The 16,992-nt window shown below is 37.7% G+C and overlaps 1 protein-coding gene across 3 annotated transcripts in view; it reads left to right on the forward strand.

The window, feature by feature from the left end:
* Positions 1-15,934, forward strand: part of Dcun1d1 (defective in cullin neddylation 1 domain containing 1) — a 37,643-nt gene extending 21,709 nt beyond the window's left edge. For all 3 annotated transcript variants that reach the window (XM_048347040.1, XM_048347042.1, XM_048347041.1), the window contains exons 5-7: positions 11,880-11,962; positions 12,195-12,291; positions 14,156-15,934. In XM_048347040.1, coding sequence (XP_048202997.1) covers positions 11,880-11,962; positions 12,195-12,291; positions 14,156-14,235 — 260 coding nt within the window. In that variant the 3' untranslated portion in view covers positions 14,236-15,934. The remainder of the gene's footprint in view (positions 1-11,879; positions 11,963-12,194; positions 12,292-14,155) is intronic.
* The last annotated feature ends 1,058 nt before the right edge of the window (positions 15,935-16,992 follow it).

A 16,992-nucleotide genomic window follows, 5' to 3' on the forward strand; every position in this document is an offset into this window, starting at 1 on the left:
TGAATTTGTACTACAAGAATGTTGTGGTCAGGCACCAATCCTTGAGCCTATAATCCTAGCTACTGAGGAGGCTGAGATCTAATGATTGTGGTTCAGAGCGATCCTGGACGGGAAAGTCCATGGGACTCTTAAACTCTGTTTAACTTTCAAAAAAACCCAGAAGTGGAGCTGTGGCACAAGACAACAACAACAATTTAGGGATAGCACCCAGGCCCTGAGTTCAAGCCCCAGTAGTACCAGACTCTGTCTCTCTCTCTCTCTCTCTCTCTCTCTCTCTCTTTCTCTCTCTCTCTCACACACACAAATGTTGTGACACTTAAAATATAACATTTTGATAAGATAAAACATAATGTTGTAAATGTCAAATTGATTTAAAGAGACTGAAACTATTTGTTATTTGTAGTCTTACTCCTTATATGGGAACACCAAAAATATGTGTTTTAGTGAATAAAATAGTTTTGATGTTGTGAAAGTAAATCCCCCCCCCCCCCCCCCAGTTCCGGGGGGCCTTGCCATTCTCTTGACTTGCAGGCCCTGCTGGCATTCTGCCATTTGAACTTTTGTTTACAGCCTAGCTTCTTACTGGTTATTTTGGAGATGGAGTCTGGAACTTTTCTGCACGGGCTGGCTTCCAGTCATGATCCTTCAGATTGCAACCTTCTAAATAGCTGGGATTACAAACAAGAGTCGCTGATAGCTAAGATTAAGTTTTTCTGGATATTAGATATATTAATATGGTGTTAAATTGGAATTTTAGATTGCAGAAAAAGTTGAAGATTATGTAAAACATTTAAAAAATTGTGCTTATTCTAGTATTGTGGTTTAGAAGATTGAAATATTGTTTAGTAGTTACAGAATTTCTATTCTGAAAGATGCATAGAAACATGTAAATTTCATGTGTATTTAGCCACAAACAATACAGAAAGTGAACCCTGACATAGAAGAGCTTTAGTTAATTGTAATGTGTCCACATTGATTCCTCAATTATGAAAAATACACCCCCTAAAGCAAGATCTTAAAATTACTAGGAACTGAGAGGGAAATGAAAGAAGTCTGTGAGAGAGGAGAGGACAAGGAAGAAGGGGAAAGAGGAAGAAGTAACAAAAGACATGTTTTCTCTTTATTTTGTATTCATGTTAAGTGTTAGGAAAAGTTACAACTTGTTTGATGAGCTTAATTAAAAAGAAAATGTTCTTGACAGTCTAAAAGTTCACAGGGCTTTTAAATTACAAGACTTGGCTGAAAGAAGACCTTAGAGATGAGGTCCAAAGAAATTAGCAAAAAGTGACAGTGACAACACTAGTTTGTTGGTAAATAGCTGTGTTAAATTATGAGTACTGTTGCTTTCCCACTTTTTTTTCCTCTTTTTATTTTGCCAGTCCTGGGGCTTGAATTCAAAGCCTGGCCGCTGTCCCTGGCTTCTTTTTGCTCAAGGCTAGCACTCTCCCACATGAGCCACAGTACCACTTCTGGCCTTTTCTGTATGTGGTGCTCAGGAAATGGAACCCAGAGTAGGCAAGTGCTATGTTAATAAGGCTATACCTACAGTCCAGTAATCATTTGTTTTTGACACCAGTATCTGCTTTAAACACCTGTCATTTCTTTTTCTTCTTCTTTTTTTTTTTTTTTTTTTTGGCTAGACCTGGGCCTTGGACTCAGGGCTTGAGCACTGTCCCTGGCTTCTTTTTGCTCAAGGCTAGCACTCTGCCACTTGAGCCACAGCGCCACTTCTGGCTGTCGAACCCAGGGCTTCATGTATATGAGGCAAGCACTCTTGCTTGCCTCATATACCCAGCCCAACACCTGTCATTTTTATGGTGCTTTTAAGTTGGAAGAGATTTCTTAAGTCCTCTATAAAATCTATAACCTACCCAAACTAGCAACCCTAACTAAGAATTCTCATTTAACTTCTACTTTTGAACATACAGGGACTGAACACACTTTGTTTTAGGAAGTTATTCTATTCTCACAAAAATTCACTTTTTATAACATGGCTCTTTCTTTCTAAGATAATATCTTTGTTTTTACAACTTCCATGCTTGGTCTTACTTGTTCTCCAGTGCAGCATTGAGAAAGTCTAACCACTTAAAGATCACTATCACTCATCTCTTGTCCTTTTTTTCCAGGTCAGCATTCCAATTTAACTCTTCTTCATTTTAGATGTTTGTTATTACTGTTAAATCCTTCAAATACATTTCTACTTTGTTGGTTTCTCTCAAAATAGAGCACTAAAAGCTGAAAACAGGCAGGGAATGTGGCTTAGCGGTAGAGTGCTTGTCTAGCATGCATGAAGCCTTAGGTTCGATTCCTCAGCACCACATAAACAAAAAAAGCTGGAAGTGGTGCTGTAGCCCAAGTGGTGGTAGAGTGCTAGTCAGCCTGGACCAAAAAGAAACCAGGGACCGGACTCAGGCCCTGAGTCCCAAGGCCCAGGACTGGCAAAAGAAAGAAAAAAGCTGAAAACAGTATTCCAGAAGGAAGCTGTTTAAAATAGAACACTGCACTTAAAAAAAAATTATTTTGTGCTGGTCCTGAGGTTTGAACACAAGGACTGAACACTGTGTCCTTGAGCATTTTTGCTCAAGGTTAGAGCTCTAACACTTGAGCCACAGCTCCACTTCTGGCTTTTTTGGTGGTTAATTGGACATAAGAATCTCATGAATTTTCTTGCTCAGATTGGCTTCAAATTGTAGTCATCATATCTCAGCCTCCTGGGTGTAAGTGTGAGCCACTGGCACCTAGCTGGTAATTCTTTTAAGTTGGTCAATGATTATATTTGTTCTTAGCAGCCATGTCACTTGAAGAGTCATATTGAATCTTTGTTAGAATAAAATCTGTAGATTGTTCTCTTGTGAATTGTAGTTCAGGTAAAATTTTATACCTGTGCAGCATATTTAAATTATTTTAAGGTTATCTGTTAAGTATTACTCTAAAGCCAGTCACAGTCAGCTCTTAGTTACAAGTTATTAATCAGAGTCTTTTAAAGCTAAAAACATTCATTGATTGCTTACTCTTAATAACTCAGAGTCAGGAACTTCTAAAGTCAGACTAGTTTGTGAAGTCTTCAAAAAGGTTATAAATTTGAGCCTTGAAGGATAAACATTTCCAAGGCCAAAAGAAAAACGCCATTCCAGCTTGTGGATTGGAATGTTCAGTTGCTTAGTGGTAAATTAGGAATATCATACCTTTGAGGAACTGTGGTTCATTTGACTGGAAGAATATATGTTATCTGAAGGTAACAGGAAATCATTGATAAATTTTAACATGGAAGGTAACACAAGACTCATGCTTGAGCTGTCCATCTCAAAATACTGTGGTTCTTTATAAACGAGTACAGATAATGGTTGTAGCCAGATAGTTAGGAAGAAGACTATCCTAACATAGCCCCCACTGCTGGGAATGGGAAGAGAGAGATTTGAAAGGTAATAAGAGGAGAAGTTTTCTCCATTGTGTCTCAGTACCTTTAACAGGGCATGTAGAAATTTGTGGGGCTTTGGTAGTCGTAATGACAGAGGGCTTATCCTAGCATTTAGGGGTGCTGAATGTCCTATTGTGCATAGGATGTTCCCTCACAATAAGAAATTGTTTTTCAGTGCAGGAGGATAGTGGCATTTATTGAGGAGTACTTTCAAGGAAAATTTGGCCAGGTGCCAGTGGCTCACACTTGTAATCCTATCTACTAAGGAGACTGAGATCTGAGTTCAAAGCCAGCCTACTTAGGAAAATGAGACTCTTTTTTCCAATTAACTTGATTTGTGGTTTAAGTGGTGTTACGGGGTTCGAGGGAGGAGATTCCACGTCCCTCCAAGAGTCTACCACTCAGAGACCATCTCAAGCAAAAAGATGGATTTATTGGGGAAACAAAAAGTGAACTGACCAGCCAGGGATGCAGCACAGACTCGGGAGCTGAACTGCGACAGTGAAAAGCGGGCTGACCAGCCAGGGACTCAGTGCAGACTCGGGCGCTAACACTGTTCCCCCCCAGCCCTCGAGCTGGTGTTTTTTTTTTTTTTTTTTTTTTTTACCAGTCCTGGGCCTTGAACTCAGGGCCTGAGCACTGTCCCTGGCTTCTTTTTGCTCAAGGCTAGCACGCTGCCACTTGAGCCACAGCGCCACTTCTGGCCATTTTCTATATATGTGGTGCTGGGGAATCGAACCCAGGGCTTCATGTATACAAGGCAAGCACGCTTGCCACTAGGCCATATTCCCAGCCCCTCGAGCTGGGGTTTATAAAGGTAAAAGCATAGCACAGATATAGGAGTTTGATGTAGGGGGTAGAGCAAGCAACAAACAAGTTCAGCAAGCCATTTACAGAAGCAGAATTTTGGGATCAGATTGACCTAATCTACTCCCCCCAACATTTCCTACTATGTTTGCCTAGTCAGATGGAGTCAGTTGTACTCCCTACAACAGTGGTAGAGTTCTACCCTTGAGTAATAAAGCTCAGGGACAGTGCCCAGGCCCTGAGTTCAAGCCCCAGAACTGGCATCAACAAGAACCAAGGAAGCACACTTAGGAATTTGTGCCATATTTTTTAGTTCTCTCAGAACATAAAGATCAGATTTTTTAACTTGTAGATATGTTTTCAGGAATGATTGATGTATAAAAGTAGAGGGACTATACTCTTTCAGGACTATCTTTGTGGGTAGATAGTAAAAGGGATAAGATATGTGATAATCTGAACACATTTCTCTGTGGAGTGTAGAAATATAGAAGGGAAAAGGTTTAAGTTGTTGAAAAGAGGATAGTCATTCAACAAATGTAAGTCCTTTAGAAGCAGGATGATAATGTATGCAGAGTAGGGATATAATGGGTTTCTACCTGACTGAGTTGGAAGGAAGATGATGATGGATTTGAAGGTTAAAAAATATATTAATTGGGCTGGGGATATGGCCTAGTGGCAAGAGCGCTTGCCTTCTGTACTTGAAGCCCTGGGTTCGATTCCCCAGCACCACATACACAGAAAATGGCCAGAAGTGGCGCTGTGACTCACGTGGCAGAGTGCTAGCCTTGAGCAAAGAGAAGCCAGGGACAGTGCTCAGGCCCTGAGTCCAAGGCCCAGAACTGGCCAAAAAAAAAAAAAAATATATATATATATATATATTAATTTATATATGAAACAATAGACTTCATTTATTCTGAATGCCCACGGTGTGTTTGACTCTACTGTTTGGGGAAATGTAGTTCTTGTCATTAAAGAGGATAACATTCAGTGAATTTGGGAACTTTTCTGCCTTAGAGCCTATATTTCTTTGAAGTAGGATGTGGGATTCTCTGCTTAAAGAAAGTATGGAGTTAAGGAACTTGAAAAATCTAATGGAAGACAATAAAGGTGCCTTTCTTCTCTCTCTCTCTCTCTCTCTTTCTTTCTCTTTCTCCCTCTCTCCCTCTCCCCCCTCCCCTCTCCCTCCCCTCCCCCGCCCCCTTCCCCCATCTCCTCCCTCCCTCCCTCTCTCTCCCTCCCTCTCCCTCCCTCTCCCTCCCTCTCCCTCTCTCCTGAGAATTGAACCCAAGGCCTTACCCATGGTGACTATGCTCTGTCCTAAGCAATACCCCTAGCCCAAAGTGACTATTTTTTAACAAGTAGATCACTGGATTCCTACAGCATTATTTTTGAAATGTGTCCCTCACTGTCAGGATTGAAGATGTATTCGTCTAGGATATGAATTTTAGAGAGCTGTTAAATTTGAGAGAGAGGCAAAGGGAAGGTTACCAGGACTATAGGAAGGGTTTGTTTGAAGTAAAACATCATGGAAAGGGAATGGAGTAGGGTGCAACTGAAGGACAGATAAAATCAGAACAGAGGAGAGAAAGCTGAAGTGATTAGGCTATATATGAGATGGTGTAGTTTAAAGGTTTAGGACAGAATTATTATTATTATTTTTTTTTTTTTTTGGCCAGTCCTGGGGACTGGACTCAGGGCCTGAGCACTGTCCCTGGCTTCTTCTTGCTCAAGGCTAGCACTCTGCCACTTGAGCCACAGCGCCCCTTCTGGCCATTTTCTGTATATGTGGTGCTGGGGAATCGAACCCAGGGCCTCATGTATATGAGGCAGGCACTCTTGCCACTAGGCCATATCCCCAGCCCCAGAATTATTATTTTGATAATGACGATGATGATGAGGGTGCTGCTGCTGTTGATGATGTCAGTCATGGGGGTTTGAACTTGGGGCCTGGGCAAGGCCCTGTCCTTGGGCTCTTGTTTTGCTTGAGGCTAGCACTCTGCCATTTTGAGCCATAGCACCACTTGCTTTCTGGAGGTTAATTGGAGATGAGTTTCACAAACTCCTACCTGGGCCGGCTTTGAACTGTGATCCGCAGATCTCAGCCTCCTGAGTAGCTAGGATTACAGATGTGAACTACTAGTGTCTGGAAGTTTTAAAATTTATTAACCTAGGCAGGAATCAGTGGCTCATGCCTATAAGTCTGTCTTCTCAGGAAGCTAATATATGAGGATCTTGGTTCAAAACCAGCCTGGGCAGCAAAGTCCATGAAATTCTTATCTCCAGTTAAGCCCCCCAAAGCCAGAAATGGAACTGTGGCTCCACTGGTAGAGTTCTAGCCTTGAGCTCAGGAACAGCAGCAGGCCCTGCCTGAGTTCAACCCCAGGACCTACATACACAGACACACAAAAATTATTAACCTGAAACAATTGTACAATATAGAGCACAGTATATTTCAGCACATAATTGTAGTATATACTGATCAATCAGGTTAATTACCATTTTTATATCCTCTAGCATGCAGGCTAATTAGGGTAGAGTTGCACACTTTTCTGCCTGTCTTTGAACCACAGTCCTCAGATCTCAGCCTCCTGAGTAGCTGGCATTAGAGGTGGCAGCAATTTATTCTTTCAGAACATCTGAGCTATCCTAATAGATTTTCACTATAAAATTTTCACTATAAAAAGCAAGTTTATGTGACCTGTAGTCACTGTATTGTGTTGTATAACACTATAACCCATTATCCAGCTCTACTCTTTAACCTTCCCACTCTAGTAACCACCATCCTACTTTGCACAGATCAGAAAGAGCCTTCATAAAAAAAAAAAAAAAGAAAGAAAGAGCCTTCATTGGCTTATTTTGTTTCTGGCTTATTTCATTTAAAATGCCCTCCAGTTCTATTTCTGTAAATGACAGTATTTACTCACCTTTATGTCTGAATAATACTCCCTTGTGTGCATGTACTATATTTGCTTTACCTATTTATCCATTGATGGGAACCTGGGTTGACTGTGTATCTTTGCTATTTTGAATAGTGTCACAGTAACTATACACATGCAGGTATCTTTGATGGGCTTTATTGGATAATCCACCAAGAGGTCTATGGTAGATTATTTTTTCGTGTGTGTGTGTGTGTGTGTGTGTGTGTGTGTGTGTGTGTTCAAGACAGGAACTTGTAGTGTAGCTATAGCTCTACCTCCAACTTGCTGAGTATTCCAGGCTGGTCTTGCACGTGTAATCACTGTCTCAGCTTCCTAAGAATGCTGTGAATCACAAAATGTCTGGCTCCTATTTTTAGTTTTTTTGTATTTTTCTCCATAATGGCTGTCCCACCAAGGGTATAGAATAGTTCCCTTATTCCACCTTCTTGCCAGCATTTGTTGGCTTTTGTTCTCTTGCCAGTCCTGGGGCTTGAACTCAGGGCCTGAGCACTGTCCCTGGCTTCTTTTTGTTCAAGGCTAGCACTCTGCCCCTTAAGCCACAGCACCACTTCCGGCTTTTTTCTATATATGTGGTGCTGAGGAATCGAACCCAGGGCTTCATGCATATGAGACGAGCATTTTACCACTAGGCCATAGTCCCAGCCTGGTTTCTGTTCTTTTGATAATTAACCATTCTAAGTGGGGCAAGGTGATTCCTCATTGTGGTTTTGATTTACATTTCCCTCATGTCTGATGATATTGGATATCATTTTCATATGTTTCTTGGCCATTTGTATTTCTTCTTTTGAGAAATACAATTCAGATTATTTTTCCTTTTTTTAAAAAAATGTGGAATGTTTGGGGTTCTGTTGTTGAATTTTTCAAGTTTCTTATGTCTTTGATAGTAATCTTTTGTCAAATAAATTATTTGTAAATATTTTTCCCAATCTGTAGGTTTTCTCTCCACTTTCTTACTTTGCTATGAAGATTCTTAGTGTGGTACAATTCCATTGATCTATTTTTGTTTTTTGTTTCCTGTGCTTTTGGAGTTTTATGCAAGTAATCTTTTAAGTGTTTCTTGTATGTTTTTTTCTGGTAGTTTTTACTGTTCCGACCTTATATAGATCTTTGGTACATTTTGAGTTCTGTACAGTGAGAGATGTAGTAGCTATGTCTTCGGTACTTAGGTAGCTAGTTTTCCTAGTATTATTTATTGAAGTGACTGCCCTTTCTTCAATGTGTGTTTATGTTTTTGGTGCCTTTGTCCAGATTCAATTGACTATTGATGCATACTTTTATTTCTGGAATCTGTTCTGTTTATAATAAGCATCTGTTTTCAGCCCATGCCATACTACTTTGGTTATTTTATAGCTCTGTAGTATGTCTTGAAATTAGGTATTGTAATGTTTTCAATTTTATTCTTTAAGATTCTTTTTTTTCTTGTGGCATTGGGATTGAACTCAAGTACTTGTACATGCTAGGCTTATCATGAGCTTCATTCCAAATCCTTATTCATGGCCTTTGTGCTTCCGTATGAATTGTAGGATTGATTTTTCTAGTTCTGTGAAGAATCTCATTGATATTTTGATAGGGAATGCATTGACTCTGTAAGTTGGTTAGGTTTTTATGGCCATTTTACCAATATTCTAATGCATAAACATGGAAAACCATATAAAAATTTTTAAATTAAATATTTTTTTGTGTGTGTATTTCATTGGTGCTTTGTAAATTTTTATTGTAGAAGTCTTTCACTACCTTGGTTGGATTTATTTCCAGGTATTTCATATCTTTTATGCCTATTGTGCAATTGGATTGTTTTCATGATTTTTCTCCCAACAAATTCATATTTGTTATAGTATAAAAATGCTGCTGATTTTTGCATTGTCAATTTTGTATCCTGCAACCTTACTGCATCTGCTTATCAATTCCAGTAGTCTTTTGGTGAGTCTTTTAGACAAGGTGGTTGTTTTGGATTAGAGTAGGGGCAGGTATAACCTAATAAATTACAGTGGTTATATGACACAAGATGACGACAGAAGATGAGATTAAGAAGGACTGTGAACTAGTTACCAAGGACATCAGTAAGTGTGGTGGGTCTAAATAGAGTCTTCACTAATGGGGATGAGGAGAGAAATGTTGCATAATGCAGTTTGTCTCTATGAAGGCAGAAGAATAGCAGTTTGGTATGTGGCCAAGTCATAGTGATCTAAGAAAGTGACTGAGCTCCTTTGGGAAGGATAACTGGGAACTTGCACTTGAAAGCAGGGCCAGACTTCAAAATAGCACACAGGGATTGAGGAAACATTTTCTGAAAAAGCCCAAGGTCCAGGGAGATTGGTTGTGTTGTAGTGGACATTCCAGGACACAGTAGGATCATTTAGGGAGGATGGATAGGAAGTGAGGGAATCACAGATAAGGGGATTAGGATGTGAATATAGAAGATAGATAACGAGAGGTTTGAGTTTTGTTTGTTTTTTGCCAATCTTGGTGCTTAAACTCGGGTTCTATGCACTGTCCCTGAGCTCCTTTTGCTCTAGGCTAGCACTCTACCACTTGAACCACAGTTCCACTTCTGGCCTTTTCTGTTTATGTGGTACTGAGGAATCAAACCCAGGGCTTCATGCATGCTAGGCAAGCACTCTTATTATATCACTAAGCCACATTCTCAGCCATGAGGTTTGAGTGTTGTGTAATAGGAATGACAGAGAAATTAGTTGGCCTCAAAATTTAAATAAATTCTGTTGTTTACTACCTTCTTAACTGAGTTTCTATAGTATCATGTCCACCAGGAAGGAGATTAGCAAAGATGATGAGACTGCTTTATTGTGCTGCTAAACCATTGGATTGAATATCTGTCCAACTTTGTGTTTTCTATACATGTGATAACCACACTTTGCCTTATCTTCATGTAAGCCACTGATGAGATTGTTGAATGGAAAAAGATTACTAACAGAATAGTAATGTTCCTGGAGAGATTTTCCTTCAGCCTTTTTCTTAACACTTTTGTTAACACTTACTTCATCTTTTTTCTTGGGGAAATGATGATTTAATCAGTTAATTATTGCTTATTCTAGTTTCGATTTTTTATATGATAGAAAATTTTCTTTTTTCGTTTGTCTGTATTTCAGTTTATATACTTGTATACACTTGCATACCACCCAACATATTTATTTAAAAGTTCATAAGGTAAATTTAACTTCCACACATATGCACCCTTTGTCTTTCTAGGCCTGACTTCACTTAACATAATTTTGTTCAAGTCTTTTCATTTCTTTATAAAGATGGAGTTCTTGAACACTTTCTACCAATCCAGTAATCCTCATAAGAGAAAATGAAATTGGTTTCATACAATTTATTCATAATGAGCCTTTTCAGGTTTCTGCCCTTCATAATTGTTTAATTGATTTCTTATCAATCATAGGTTTTTATGCCTGAATAAACACCATTTTTTTTTAATTTTCTAAAAATTGGAGCAGCATTTGGCCAACTTGGTCTTTCTTGACTTCTCATGCTTCCTGTGACTATCAAGACTGGTTTTGAGATCACACCTGAATAGGTATAATTCATCCAGTTTCCTGAGTTATAATTCTTTTTATCTTGGAGATGCAAATTCACTCATAATAGACAACTTTCTTAAGTACTTTAGTGCCTTGAGAAGGATTATAATTCATCCTCTCATGTGACAAATATGGTTTTTGTTGTGTTGACAGTATTGCTTTGGGCCCCTTGCCTGTGTTTTTGGCAAACTTTGAAGAAAGTCTTAAATTATTGTTAGTTTTAATTTTGAAAAAATTTTTTCACTGCTAAAGAATTGAAACCAGAGCTGCCTTCTACATTTGTTGTCTCTCTCTCTCTCTCTCTCTCACTCTCTCTCTCTCTCTCTCTCTCTCTCTCTCTCTCTCTCTTTGGTGCCAGGAATGGGGTTTGAATTTGGGGGGTTAGATGCTGTCACTGAGGTTTTTTTTGCTGAAGACTGGTGCTGGATCTACCACTTGAGCCACAACTCCACTTCTGGCTTTTGGTAGTTATTGGAGATTAGAGCCTCACAGACTTTGCTGCTAGGGCTGACTTTGAAACACTATTGTCAGATCTCAGCCTCCTGAGTAGGATTACAGATGTGAGCCACCAGTGCCCACCCTGTGCATTTTAAAATCAATATACTTAGGCTTAGCCAAAATCTTGGAGTGTCAGTGTTTTTTAAATTTCGGGGAGCAGTCCTTTGCATTCCAAACCCCATGAATCCATTTCCATCTAGGAACAAATTTCCCCAGTTGATTTGCGTTTTTGCCAATATCAAGAGTGGTTTTGATTGTCACCTGCAGATGGAGTGAAGATGCTCCTGGCACCTAAAGGACAGAGACAGGGATGCTGCCGGTGTTTTTACATTGCACAGAAATACGTCCTACAACAAAGAAGTATCTGGCTACAAATGTTTGTAGTGCCTAGGTTGTAACACTTAATGTTACTAACATTTGATATTTACCAGCTTAGTTAGTCTTAACTACAGTATATGACTTACATGTTAGGAAACCTCTGTGAGGTAAGGGATATAATTTTTATCCTCCTTAAGACCTTGAAGTTCATTGAAGAAGCGGGATACAAACCTTAGACATAATTGTTTAGGAAAAATTTAATAGGTAAATATTTAGGATGCAAGATTTTTTTAAAACATTTTTTGGTCTTGGAGAACAAATGCTTATAATATTGAAGTACATAAAATATTTTTAATATTACAGATCTAGAAATGGCCATTGCATACTGGAACTTAGTGCTTAATGGAAGATTTAAATTCTTAGACTTATGGAATAAATTTTTGTTGGTAAGTTCACCTTTTCTGCAGCTTCCTATATTTTCTCTAAGATTATGTTGTCCTTAAGGATAAAATTAACATTTTAAAGCATGATAAACTAGTCTCAGAACATCTGACATACAATGAGAAATTTGATTACCAGAATTCCATTCATTCTTTGCATTTTTGCATTTTGCATTATCTGGTCTATATTTTTTGCAACTGTGGTAGGTTATTTTAATGTTTTTATTTTCTTAAACAGGAACATCATAAACGATCAATACCAAAAGATACTTGGAATCTTCTTTTAGACTTCAGTACAATGATTGCCGATGACATGTCTAATTATGATGAAGAAGGTAATGAAAAATTTTCCCCTACCATTTTTAAAAAAAGATGCCTTCCTATGTCTTTTATTCTTTACCCTTGAACTTTCTATCTACTTCTGCCTTCTTTGGAGTTGAACTTTCTTCTGGGCTTTTGTGTTATTATTAGTTTCATATTCCTTTTCTCTCTTTTGTGGAGATATTGGAGATTTACACATGCTGACCACATGCTTGCTCTGTTTATCCTCTTCCGGATTTATAATATTTTTATTGTTACCTGTATATTTCTGTTACTACCATCCTGTGGGGTACACGTTGCTCAGAGGTAGAGTGCTTATCTAGCATGGCAACACCTGGGGTTTCATTCTTAGCTTTAGAGGGGAAAAACTCCAGACACGATTGGCTCAGTAAAGCACAAATAATTTTCTTAAGTATTTTACTTGTGTGTATTTTCACTGCTTTTTGTTAGTGTTGTATGTAAGCTTTATTGTAAACTCCTTGAGTCCACTGACTTTGTCTAGTTTGACATGCACTTCTGCTGCCTAGTGTGGTACATTGACATTCAGTAAATCATCATCAGTTAAATACTTGTTTCTTCATATATGTATACAATTTTCCCATCCATTACCACCAGCATGTGTACTTTTGTGGCTCTTGAAGTTGTGGTGATTTATATCTATTTCCTCACAGATACTTATCTGTCATCCCTTTTGAGAGCTAGCAGGGTGACTTTTTCAGATTATTAAATGTGGAAGTATTCTTTGAAAAATCTTTTATGGCCTTCAGTCCTAGAACCAATTAACCTGTCCAGAGCTGATAGTTTTTCTTCTTCCCATTTTCATTGTTCTGCATGTATAGTCTTCACTAAAATGTGAAACATGTGGTCTTTCCTGTGACTGATTATTATGTTTTCTGTTATGATAGAGGGTTTATTTGTTGTTGGGCAGTACTGGGGTTTGATGCTTTACTGATTGAGCACACTCCCAGCCCCTCTGTTAGGTTTTATACAAAGCTAGGAAACTTCCTGGTTTGTGTAATAGAGCATTTGGAGATAGACATGTAGATGTGTACAGACATACACGTACTCCATTTAAAATCTTTCAGTAATTGTCATGAAATGGGATAGTTTGACACTTGCTGTTGATTTCCTTTGTGAGAGCAGCTCAAAGTGTCTGGAAACTTGTTTCTTCCTGTTAGACTTGTAGCAGTGGCAGTGTGCCATCATCTTGGTTGTCCCTTAGGCTTCCAGTTTGTTCTTTGGCAATACTGGGATTTGAACTCTGTGAGTCTTGTGCTTGTGAGATGGGTGCTGAGCCATTCCTGTAGCACTGCTGCCAGTTTTGACCAAATCATATTCCCATTGCCTGTCATTGGTGACTTCCAGGAAACCATAGTACTATGTTGTTGATTGATTGCCAGGAGTTATTTTCATCACTCAAGTAATAAGAATACATAGGGTATTTTGTGTAGAAACTATGACTACTGAGTTTTGAAAGATGTATCATTGGGAATAGGTGAGAAGGATATCTGAAAAAGCTTGGCACACTGGTGGCTCGCACCTGTAATCCTAGCTACTCAGGAGGTTGAGATCTAGGAATCCTAGTTCAAAGCCAGCCCAGGCCAGGAAAGTCCATGAAACTTATCTCCAATTAATCACAGAAAAGGCTTCAAGTGTAGCTGTGTCTCAAGTTAGTTAGAATGCTAACCTTCAGCAAAAGGAGCTCAGGTGCAGTGCCCAGGCCCACAGTTGAAGCCCTAGGACTAGCAAAACAAAAAAACAGCCCAAACAAACAGTGATATCTGAGGAAGGAATTTGAAAAAAGCCCAAAAGACTTTATTAAAATATTAGTCTTTCTTTTTTTCTTCCATTTTCCCACATTTTTTTTCTTTGTTCCAGGAGCATGGCCTGTTCTTATTGATGACTTTGTGGAATTTGCACGCCCTCAAATTGCTGGGACAAAAAGTACAACAGTGTAGCACTAAAGGAACCTTCTAGAATGTACATAGTCTGTACAATAAATACAACGGAAAATTGCACAGTCAATTTCTGCTGGCTGGACTGAACTGAAGATCAATCCTCATAATTCAAACTGAGGGTTGAGACAAATCTTTAAGGATACATCTTGGACCATATCGTATTTCATTCTCCTAATGGTGGTTTGGGCTTGTCTTCTAGTCTGGGCCGCTCTAAACATTTATAATTCCAACATTGTGGATTTCATCTTATATCTGTGGACCATCCTAGTTTGTTCTCCCATAAGTCTTAGAAGCTTTATGGTGATTATTTTGAGGTTTCCATTCTTGCATAAAGCACAATGCTGTCTTCATCAGAAAACAGTTTGGCATAAGAATTAAACATAATGAACATCACAAGCAATTTATAAAAACTTCTTAAATATATGCTTTGGGCTAGTTGCAAAGACTATGCTGATAGCACTTCCAATGAGAGTGATATATTTAAGTGTACTGAATCTGGAATGGTGTTTTTGTTAGGGGGGATTTAATTTTTTCCTGGCGAATCACATGTATCATTGACGTGAGTAGAATATCTGATGAAAGAAATGTCAAAAATAACCAACGTGAAAATTTTTTTTAGGATAATTGGTGCCTACCCAAAAGATGTATTGTGTTTTAGACTCTTGATTCCAAAAAGGTTCTACAGAACTAGTCTGTACTTACCTTACCCAGGTGGTCCCACAGGGAGCTTTTATTGAAAAAACATCTGCATAATGTAGATCCCACTCTGGTCTATATTATGCACTACGTAATTGGATTTCATTATGCTTTTGAAATACTTATATGCCTATCAGATAAGTTAAACTATTTAATTTGTTTTGAATGTTTTGGATTGCTACACAATACAATATTCTAAATTTAGGCATGAGGGTTTATTTTTTGTTTTTTCCTTCTTTTTTGGTCATCGCACTATGGAACACAAATGAAATTCTCTTAATTTATAAGAAGATAGTAGGAATTAAATTTTGAAAATGGTTGTGATGAGCCATGAAGTTCAATCTTTATAATATAGGTACTGCTCTTTCAGACAAGTAGTCCATTTTTGATGACTTCTTATTTTGTTGAAATTGCTTTAACTGCTAAATCACTGTGGTTGCCAAATATTTAAAAACTTCAAGAGCAAAGATTTTCAACCAACCATATACTTTATGCAGAATACCAATCTGGCTTTTATTTTTGTAAATTATTTGGACTATTTTTTTTTTGTTTCTCTCAAATTAGTTCAGTTTTCACATTAAAGCAGTTTGCTATCTTGTATTTATTTTGCTTGTTACAAGGCCCATGCACTGCTTTCCTGCTGAAAACACCCATTTGTGTTTACTTACATGTGAAGGCTTTAAGTACTTTCTTAAATGTTTTGATAAGGCAAGTTAAAGCTTAAATTTTAGATGACCATGGCCATTAATAGGAACAGATTTTCCTTGGTGTATCTTGGTACTAAGAATCTAGTATTGATATTAACAAAAGATGTACTTCAGAATAGCAGTACATTTTATACCAGAATATGTTTTTAAGAAACAGTGACATACTAAAACATGGATTTACTGATTTGAAATTGACTAGAAGTCTCATCCCCTCCATATTATGTTAATATTCTAGCTACAACTTCAAGAATACAGTACTACCAAAAGAAGAATTGGAAAATTTTGTTTAGGTTAAAGGAATTACTATAAAAGAAAAAAAGAAGAATCCTGTTGTTTTCTTGATTTCATTTTTGTAACGGAAGAGGAATTTCAATTATGAAAAAAATTCAAAAGATATTTCATTGTATTGTTTTCTGTCTTGAAGATTGAGTTTTAATATTGTTTTTAGATTCTTAAATTCAAGTATGCTGTGTTTTGAAATGAGATTTCATTAGCTTTTTTCCCACAATACAATTTTTTCCATAAAAATTGGATATTGGTTGTGGCCTAGTGCCTTGAGTTTTACAAATTTTTCCTTTTAAATGCAAGACCTTTTCAACAAAATAGTGTTTGTCATCAGTATGGTACTAAACATTTATAATTACTGTGTAATTATAAACAAAAATACATAAAGCTTTGAATATAATTATGTAGCATAAAAGTTAAGGTTGTTCACTATGATGGCATCTTAGAATTAAAACTATTACTAGGGCTGAAAAGAGAAAACTGATTTAATATGGTGTGATTATTCTGAGGATAAATGGTTATAGATAATGTTTTGTACTGAGAAAAGCTTACACATATGACTGTGTGTGTATGTGTGTGTGTGTGTGTGTGCATGTGTGCGCGTCTAAGAGAAAGACACACACTTGACTTGAATGCTTTAGTTCACAGCATTTTGGTCTTCATTCTGGTCAACTTCCCATGCTGATCTCTTTGTTTCAAACTGAACTGCAGGTACAGTTTCCTTTTTGCCAAATGTCAGAACAGGTACCCATTTTAAAATGTAATGCTTTTTAAATAGTAAAATGTATAAAATTAGAAGTACCCACATATAAAAATACTTGAGATCAAGGTTATCTTTAGTGCATATCACCTGCATATATCTGTAAGTTCAACTGTGTTTCTTAAGATCCCTGTCATCTTACCAACAGAGGCAATAAAAGCTTCCGTGAAATTGCCATGATCTTTTTACACATTATTTCAGTGTATTAGTTTTTAAAAAACTAAAACATACCTGAAAACTTTCCCAGGAAGAATAAGTACTCATGGAAAGAGCTTTGTACGATTTTGGGGAGAAAAGATCTGCCAAGTC

The sequence above is a fragment of the Perognathus longimembris genome, chromosome 5 (assembly GCF_023159225.1).
Source record: "Perognathus longimembris pacificus isolate PPM17 chromosome 5, ASM2315922v1, whole genome shotgun sequence".
NCBI classification, from domain to species: Eukaryota; Metazoa; Chordata; class Mammalia; order Rodentia; family Heteromyidae; genus Perognathus; species Perognathus longimembris.